Raw genomic sequence first — 9,818 nt, forward strand, 5'->3', positions numbered from 1 at the left:
TCTCCATGATTGGCCGTATAAAATCAAGGTTGTTTTCCTTTAGGTTCCTTTATCTTTGTCATAATCTTCCCATCTTTCTCACATCATCGTTTTTCAAGAAATTAGACTGTGATTCTGTCCTACATCTGGAAGTATGTATGTATGTATAACCACAGAATTTCGAAAATTCACTTGCAAAAACCCAAGTCTGAGGGAGGACTGGCCTTACCAGTATTTAGGCACTACTGGGCTGCCAACATTAGGGCTTTGATGTACTGGCGGCAAGGGACTCCAGGTAATTTAATTTCCTTTTAAATACCTTTTAAATTTTAGTTTTGTCATGAAAAACCTAAAACAAGTTAGGCGTGTTTTGAGTCTTCCAGATGTTTCTGTCCACATGCTAATTTGTTTCAATTGTTTTTTTGCTCCATGGTTGGTCAATGATGTATGTATGTTTTTTACCTTTCTTTTCCTGTGCCTGAGCCTGCTTGTCTTGTTCGTATATTGTTCTATATATATATATTAAAAAAAAAATCATAATTAAAACTGGAAATAAGGTCCAGGTTGTAAAAAACCTGAATTATTGTTTAATCTGTTACAATGCATCTCTTCCCCTATGGGGATTAATGTCATATTGTGTCATATGTGGCAAATAAACGAATAAACTAAACTAACCTAACCCTAAAAAACGAATGACTTGCAGCTGGCGGGGGTGGAGTTTCTGCAAGCCGGACAAATGGAGTTGGATTTCTCCCACAACATTATGATACAAAATGGGTTGATCATCATTAAAGCCATCCTTTAAAATGATTGACCTGATGGAGAGCCGGATGGAAATGTATCCCATCCGGCTTCCTTGGAACTTCTTGGTGAACCGGTTGGTGCTGTAATAGGATTCATGGCTCAGGTCCACTGTATGCTTAGTTACTGTATATAAGTGAGACAACGCTTCATTATTGCAGGACATCAGCTCCGTAGAGATACAGAGGAACATCCAGAGGTGCACAACAGAGGCAGAGACACCACATACATCATGAAAACTATTGCAGCTTTCTTGGTGGTGCTGTGTCACCTGCACATCAGTCATGGTAAGTCACCATCTGATACTGTATATTTTCCTGCAACATAACAGAATAATCCACTCACTGATGATGATTTCCTCTCCACAGCCTGGAACTGTAACGATGGCCCAAACCTGTCCTATGCCAAACAGATTGACGCTGGACAGGGACAAGTGGTCGCCACAGACAAAAACAATCGCAACTATTTCCTGAGTGGATCCACCTGGTTCAAACTACCCTCAGCCAGCCTCAAGCACGTCACAGTGGGACAGGCAGGGATGTGGGGCACCAGCACCAGTAACTCCATCTACAAATTTGTGGGTGGCAACTGGAAATCTGCAGCTGGAGGTAAAAAGGGGAGAATTGGTTATCAGTTGCATGCCTTCTTTCACCCTGGAAGATGGGTCATTGCTGCAGTAAAGCGTAGTCGATTACCTTACTGAAAAGATACACACACTAAAAACAGAACATAAAAACTTCAGATACAGTAGCCGACTAGCTGTGTTTGGAATGGTTCATTCACTCATTCACTCACTCACTATTCTCCAGGTGGTGTTTATTATATACTAATAATAATATGGGGAATGATCAAACAAGTTTCGGACACTAACTCACTCTTCTTCTCCTTTGGTAAACACGGCAGCATTGCATTGTGGTAGATAGGAGAACATGTAGGGTACATTCTGTTCACTAGGAATTGCAATGCATTGTGGGTATTTTATAGTGGACTATATTGAATCAAATTAACAGATGAGAATTCGGACACGAGTACAAAATGGCCAACACACTATATAGTCCACTATTTCTGTCATAGTAGGGACCAGTTTCGAACAGGGCTAGTGTCTTCATTGTGCTAATACATTGCTCCTGTGAGCTAGAAATAATCCAGACAAACAGATTTACAAAACATATTTATGAAGTCAGGACAACATGCTGACTAAATCCAATACCTCTGTGTTTTTCCTTGTTTGCAGGTGCAATTCTGACGGTTGACGCTGGTAGTCTTTTCACTGTGGGACTCTCTAGCAGCAACAAGCATCTCTACTGTCTACGGAGTAGCTACACTTTGAGCTTCAGCAAGGGCTCTATCTCCTGGACAATTCTGGGTGGTCGTCTGTCCAGGGATTTAGTGATCTACCACAGCTGCGGCCCCTACGGATGCTGGGCAGCGCACATAAACTACGCTGTCTCCTTCACAAAGGTGGGAAACTGTTTGCAGAGCCCATGAAACCTTGGGCCCTATCTTGGTACAGGCAATATCCCCTATTTGCACTTGCGCACCTGTTTTAGCGTGCCTTAAGGGCAGGGAAGATAGTGGTCCGCCTTGTGCATTTGTCCAGGTGTTATGCCGAGTTTTGCACCCCCGCCCGGCAGTAGCTAAATGCATCCCCACCTCACGGGAGCGTAATGATTTATAGAGAAATGTAACTGTTTAAAAGTGATATAATTGTCTGGGTAGACGTGACCTCCCTGATTTCTAAGTTAAAACAGCCCAGAAATATGTTGGGGATGCAATTCTCGGCGGGGAGGCGGAAACGTTCACGGCATGTGCCGCAAATTAGAGCCGTGCCAAATCATCTGCGCCCCCAAAATGCCAGCGCAAACGGGATTTGGGCGGTCTCAAGTAGCAGAATTATTCACAGGTGTGGCCAGGCAATGCCTGGGCATTACATCAATAAAAACCAATTGGATTCCCGTCTCGCAATCGCTGTTTGCGCGAGGCATGCAATATGCTGTAATTCTCTCCATGCGTAATAGAGTGGACTCACTCGTGCCGAGGACAGAGAGAGATGGAGAGAGCTTATTGACAGATAGTCTGTGGTGCCAACGACCCTCCGGGTTATGGAGGTGAATAGCCTATGTCCTTTGTCCAACAAGTTTTCTCAATTAATTTCCCTCTTTGCGATGTGATAAAAGTTTCTCAGTGAGTTATAGTTGATTGCCTCACTGAATTATCTGCTAATACCCAATTTTAGCAGCAGAATTTGATGTCCTGGCATAGCAAGGCTGTGCGTAATGACATATCCAAAAGGAATTTTACTCTGCACTGCGCACGGAGATCATGGTGCGCTGAAGCGCAACGGGGTATTTAGCGTGTAAGAGGTGCTTTTAAAAGCTCTTAGCACAAATTAATTGCGCGCTGCTGAAGATAGGATAATGCTATCTATCCCCACATTTTTGCGCTGAGACGCCTAGTTCGGCATGTGGCAGGCCTATGTCCAGTCAAATTATAACAGGCATGGGCTTGTCCACGCCCCCAATTTACATTGCGGCGTTAAACGAGCGCAAACACTAAATTACCGCTTTTGCGAAGATAGGGCCCCTTAACTCTTATGCTATGTTTTTTATTATTATTATTTAGCACATTAATCGAACACTCATAGATCATGACTGCCATGATTCGGTAGTTACTGATATTATAAAAAAAAATTGTGTGCAACTGATGGCAGTCATTCTGATGTTGACACCTCTTTACAGGTGAATCCGTCTACCTGCTCCACCTCTGGCTACAGAAGGATCCCAGGACTGCACTTGAAAATGGTTGAGGTGGGCAGTGACGGCAGTGTCTTCGGAGTGCAGTGGAAGTCCGGCAAGGTCTACGAGAGGTTAGTCTCGCTAGCCAGCCTCTCTTCCTTTCCGTCAGAGAGTCTGGCACTGCAGGTTTCCATTGTGGGATTGCGAAAAAAATGCTCTGTTTGGGTTAGCCAATCATCCTCGTCTTGGGCGGTGCTTAGCGTTAGTGCCCTTGGAAAATAGTTTCGGGGTGGAACTTGTGCCGAGCAGGCCTTCTTTATTGCACAATCCAAATTTTCTTCAAAACTTGCCATTTTCAGCGTGTAGCAACGAGTTAGCCTGTAGGTTTCTGCCGTTAGCTTTCTACGCTAGCTAGTTAGCGTCGTTGTTTTCACATTCGGCGGCCGGGAGCATTACATCGACACACATGGGAGCTGATTGACATGGTCGGAGCCAATGACAGAGCGTGTGACAGAGCTTGCAAGTGGGGGAGCGGATATCCTGCTGCCACCGAAACAGCCGCTCGAATGGGAGAGCAGCTTTAGAGCAGGGGCGGGCTGATCCCCGTTGCCTGTTTCCACGACGCCAGACTCTCTGACGGAAAGGAAGAGAGGCTGGCTAGTGAGACTAACGAGAGGTATTCCATTACTCCACACGATCAGGTAACAACACCCAAGAGGGCAGTCTTTACTGTGATTGTGAGCCAAATACCCATAATATTGTGTCAATATAATAATGATCCCAATAGTAAACTAGAGGGCACTGGGCAGAGTGCATGCTACCTAGAGGGCATTCGGCAGAGTGCATCATGCCACCACCTGCGCTTTCAACCTCTCTACAAAGTTGTGTGGTGTAGCATAAATCCGTTAAAGTTAGGTGTCTTTTTGTGATTGCCATCACCCATTGTCATGCCCCCTTTTGACCAGTGGGCGGACATTAATCAGTTCTACTGTAAGTTGGACCGTGTCCTACTTTTCTACAAAGTTTCGTGCAAGTTTGTTCATGACATATCCTGACAAACAAGCAGGGGCGAAAAAACATAACCTCCCGGCCAACTTGAGCATATATATATATATATATATATATATATACACACACAATAATAATAATAATAACAATAATAATAATTGATTGGATTTATATACAGTAGCACCTTCCTCAATACTCAAAGCGCTTCACTCAGGGGAGGGGAAGGGGTGAGGGAACTCAACTCATCGACCACTGATGATCAATTGACAGACTTGTACATTCATCTCCTCTCTCAACAGAACTGGCATCTCAAGCAGTGTTCCATATGGGACCGCATGGAAGGCCATCCCCCTTTGCAGCATAAAGCATGTCAGCTACGACCTGGGAATTCTCTGGCTCGTCACCATCTCTGCTCAGGTCATGCGCTGCACACGCTAATGTCAGACGCACAGCGACGTACAGACGTACAGTTCTGTGTAACGACAATCCAGTCCTTATCTGCTCTATACAATATCTTTCTCTTTTAGTTATTGAAGAAGTGTGATTTTCTTAGGACAGAGTAAACTGTTTAAAGACCCCATAAAGTCATGTTCTAAGATGTATGTAAAATATTCTACTTTGAATAATAATTTGTGTCTCATATGCCCCCCCCCCCAAAAAAAAGGTTGAATTATCTTGTTACAATTCTTAAAATCTACCCCTTCTCCATCATTACAAAATGATAGTGTATTATAGAGTCTGCAAATATATTTCATCTCAAAAGTTTTCCTGCTGGACACAAGATGTCTCCTACTTCACTGTAAAGTCCATTCTCAGTGTATGTGCACCGGAGGCTTCAAGTTTCCACATCACAATTAGTTAAATATTGGACAGGGATTAGCTTCAACTATTTGTGACATCTCAAATCATGTCCCGCCCCTAAAATTGGATGTTCAATGAATACAGAGAAACGTTCCACTTTCAGCAGATAAATGTGAAAACAGCCTTCTAGTGTCAAACTAACTCACAGACATCATTCTGAAGCTCAAACACCTGAAGGAACAAGAAGAAAAACACATTTTTGACTTATAGGGGTCTTTAAGTGTCTTTTTTTAGAGAGATTACTGGGGGGTTTCTTTTTAATATAGAGCAATATATAGAGTTTTTTCCTGTTTTTTCTGTCTGTTTTGGCTAAACTTGTCTAACAATATGCATTTGCATGTAATGCATTTCCATTCAAGCTGAATTAAACTATTTGCATCCAACCGGTTGTTGTTGTGGTTGTGTGTGTGTGTGTGTGTGTGTGTGTGTGTGTGTGTGTGCGTGCATGCGATTTGCAATAAGATTTGGCTGGTGGTCATTGTGGACCCTGTGGAACACAGGATAACACAGGATTTACAGCGCAGGTACACTCAATTAAAGCCAAACCCTCTAATTGACGACAGACATATTGAACATTTAGTCAAAATTAAGGGCTGGGGACCATAAGGGATCATTTCATCCCAGGCCCCAGTCCCGTCCCAGAGGCTCTGGGTTATGAGCCCCCTGAGTTCTTGGGTCCGTGGGCCTGGGCCTGGTAGGCCCATTCATTAATACATCAGTGGTTAAGCTGGCCAAGAACTATCAGCAACAAAGGCTGAATGTTGCATCGCCTCACGTAGCCTGTGTCGGACCCACACTCTGCAAAGACTACAGCCGGCGGTCAACTAGTGCAACTAGTGACTGCGGATATACAAACCAGATACATGCAACAACGCAGCGTTGGCCTACCATTTTCACACCACTCTCACTCACCACTTGAACAGTTTTCAAATATAGCTCATCATTCTAATCAAGAATGTATCTGACAAAAACAGTTGCAAATGGCACTGGTGTTGTCAGCCCTTGCCTGGTCTTGTGTGCTTGTGGAAGAAGAAAGGATGATGGTATGCAGAAACAGGCTCAAAGGGCTTTCCCAAAGGGGCATTGTGAAAATATCTGTGTATTTGTCACACTTCTATACCAATTTACAGGGCAACTGACCCTCTTCAATGGACACCACCTCTCACAATCCCCAAGACACACACACAGACGGATTAAGCTTAAATACAAACAATTGTATTAACATTCAAGGCAGAAAATAAAACACATGAGTGCCCCACTGTTCACTGTGGATAAATGTCAATCCCCACTCCTCCCCATCAGCTCGTCCCACCTAGATCAAACGATATCACCAGTAATACTTATTAGGCCGAAGCTATATTACACTCCATTCCAGGACACTGCAAGTGATCACACTACATGCATAAAATCAAGCTCATGAACAATGTGTAAAATCAAGCCACATAATACCAGACCATTAGGGTTAAGAGATGAAGCACATACTGAAAACAGCTAAATCATTTCACACCACTTTTTCATCAGAGGAATAAAACAGCACACCACTTGGGCCTTTAGAGTAAGATCTGGGTAAAGTTAATCACGTAGGGGGTGCCCACTGCAGTAAGGGCTGTGATTGTGATATAGGCTATTATCACAGGAAGAAGGGACACGACAACGGACAGGACAAAAACATGAAAGGAATGAAAGGAATGAAAAAAAATTCCAATTTGGCCAGTGCTCACCCAAATTGGAATACGCTATTAGTCCCGTACTCCAACGTCTTCTTATGGCCTAATGGCAGATTAAAACGTCTCTCCAAAGCTGCTGCTTACCGACCCCAGAGCTGATGCGCTGCGGCGCGGATGGCCAGTTAGGGAGCGGGCGAGTAGCCAACAGTAGAGCCCCCGTCCCAGTCCAGGCAGCTGACTGCGTGCGGGCGGGCGTGCTCTGTCGTCCCCGTCGGACCAGCGGAGTTGGACTTCGGACCAGTGATGCGGACTTGAGGGAGAAGGCAGCGGCGATACGGTCGGGTGGAGTCAGTGGCGTTGATTTCCCCGTTTGCAGCTATGAGGACACAGAGAGAGCAGCACGGGATGAGAAGACTTGTTTACCATAGTGACACAACCTTGAAAGCCTATAGGCTTGTCTGGAAGCGACCATCCCTTTTCGGTGGACTAGCGTGCGTAGAATCAAACGAGCCGTTGTTCTCCTCCCGGCACGTCTGCTGCTTGTCCCGCTGCCCAGTTTCTGTCGTCTGCCGTCCTGCCGCCGCGTCTTCACCCAGGTGCGCCGCTCCCCTCCAGGTGCGCCGGATCAGCCTAATTAGGATGGAAAAAGACACACCAGGCACAACACATCCAAATATCCTCCCCTCTACGCCCACCTGTCAATCATCCAGTCTTTCCACCCAAAGTCGTCTTATACCCTACATCAGGATAGCTGTATAATTGCAGAGTTCACTTTGACCCGCGACATATTGACCATGTAACTTTTAGATACGCCTGTTTTGTGTTCAAATGTCTTCATGGTCAAGTGTAGCGCAGATGCTCCATAGGCGTTGCGGGTATATTGGTTCTCTAGGATAATGGCAGAAATCCAACTTCACACACACACACACACACACACACACACACACACACACACACACACACACACACACACACACACACACACACACACACACACACACACACACACACACACACACACACACACACACACACACACACACAATGGCACACTCCCAACAAGCCATCAGTCACAGAGGGAAAAGCAATTATAGCAAAATTACAGCCACAGCCTCGGGAACCCCCGTCCCACAGACAATAATCACATTCAATTGCTACTTGTTCTAAGCCACTGTTTTTTTTCTCTCTTTTTCATATGTATGTTTATTGGGTTATCAATCTTAAACATACCTTCCTCTAAGACGTATGACGTTACCCGGTTTTACAAACACAAAAAATAAGGCATAACACCCCACCCCCCAACATGAGAAACAAGTTCACATAGACATGAGAAAGGGGGGGGGGGGGGGAGAGGATACAAAAACATCAAAAAGGGAGGAACCCAAAGAAAGATAAGAAATATAGGCATATATACTACATGCCCATACAGTACATACTACATACGTACTGTACCAACAGGTTCTCACTCCGAGCGCGTAGCATATTGACGCTTTGTCCCGTCCCTTGTGCGTCGCTTGTTACTAACACGGTACCCTTGAGCGACCCATGAAACGACTTGGGCTTTCCGACTAAACTCAATGTAAACCCATGGAAGTAATCTTTGACGCTCATGGAAACTGCTCCCCTATTAGCCTAACTGCTACCCCATTAGATGTGATGTGTGGGATTCAGTGGCAATTTGAATTGCTGTTTGTGAAAGAACATGATTAGATGGCTAAACCTAGCTACAGTTTGTGTTTGTTAGTTACAATTATGCTGACAGGAGAGCTGAGCAGGTGGTGACATGAAAGTTATTGAGAAAAGGAGAAGATAATGAATATGACATCACAACAGTATAATCCTAATGTTGATTTAAAATGAGATATTCGTCTAAATATGGCTAAAAAAGGTTAAAAAAAAGCTAACATTTTTTATTTAAAATTAGATATTCCTCTAAATATGGCTAAAAAAGGTAAAACAAAAACCTCAAATTTTTTTCGGCCACCGAAACAGCCTCCCCTCATGCCATCCTCGACCCTACCAACTTTGAGACCAAAACGACGCCCTTGGTGTCATCACATACCTGTGTGAACAGACAAGATATCCCAGGCAGCAGTGAATATACAGGCACAGACAGGACGGTCACAGCCACTATCACTGAGTGAATACAAACAGGATATCTTTTAACTTATACATTTGCAATCATTTTTCTGTTCACACTTAACACACATGGACAAGGTACAACCATTTTTTATACATACATACAAAATACCGTTTCCATTTACATCAGAGTTCCTTTTCTTAAACTAACCAAATTACTTGCTGATATCAACACCAGCGCCGCCATTACTGGGCTTCTACCCACGTGAAAACCTAACGTGAGTTGATATAAAGTAAACACTTGGGTAATTACGTTTAAAGTTGTATCTTCTACAATGATTTGGAGGGAACGTACAGAACGAACCACTCTAGAAATGTGCTAACCTATGCACAGTTTTATCTCTGATGGAAAATGACATGTATGTATGTATTTTACACCAAGAGGACAAAAGTACACACCTTCTCTTCTTCTTCTACTATTGTTTTATGGCGGTTGGCAAACAGCTTTTTGTGCATTACCGCCACCTACTGGAGTTTGATGTCTTCTTCATAGTGGAATCTATTTACAGTGTTCATCATGTATCCACCCATAGTGCTCCCATTCACGATATTATGTCCATTCTACGACTCAGTCGGCGGGAACTCATCCCTCAGCGCCTTCTCGATCTCCTCTCCGGAAATGTCAACA

At 44.1% G+C, this 9,818-nt stretch overlaps 1 protein-coding gene across 1 annotated transcript; it reads left to right on the plus strand.

Annotated features, from left to right (window-relative positions):
- The first annotated feature begins 964 nt into the window (after nucleotides 1–964).
- On the plus strand, nucleotides 965–5,749 carry LOC310782862 (fish-egg lectin-like). Its single transcript, XM_083643643.1, has 5 exons — nucleotides 965–1,067; nucleotides 1,149–1,388; nucleotides 2,015–2,241; nucleotides 3,519–3,646; nucleotides 4,823–5,749. Exons 1-5 carry the CDS (start codon nucleotides 1,013–1,015, stop codon nucleotides 4,959–4,961), a joined length of 789 nt encoding a protein of 262 aa, XP_083499769.1. The 5' UTR covers nucleotides 965–1,012; the 3' UTR covers nucleotides 4,962–5,749.
- The last annotated feature ends 4,069 nt before the right edge of the window (nucleotides 5,750–9,818 follow it).

Source organism: Poromitra crassiceps (assembly GCF_964638095.1).
Source record: "Poromitra crassiceps genome assembly, chromosome: 9".
In the NCBI taxonomy this organism is placed as follows: domain Eukaryota; kingdom Metazoa; phylum Chordata; class Actinopteri; order Beryciformes; family Melamphaidae; genus Poromitra; species Poromitra crassiceps.

Coding starts and splice junctions, on each gene's coding strand:
- LOC310782862 (XM_083643643.1), top strand. CDS start 1,013: ATGAAAACTATTGCAGCTTTCTTGGTGGTGCTGTGTCACCTGCACATC. Junction 2,242..3,518: donor ACGCTGTCTCCTTCACAAAG/GTGGGAAACTGT, acceptor ACCTCTTTACAG/GTGAATCCGTCTACCTGCTC. Junction 3,647..4,822: donor TCCGGCAAGGTCTACGAGAG/GTTAGTCTCGCT, acceptor CTCTCTCAACAG/AACTGGCATCTCAAGCAGTG.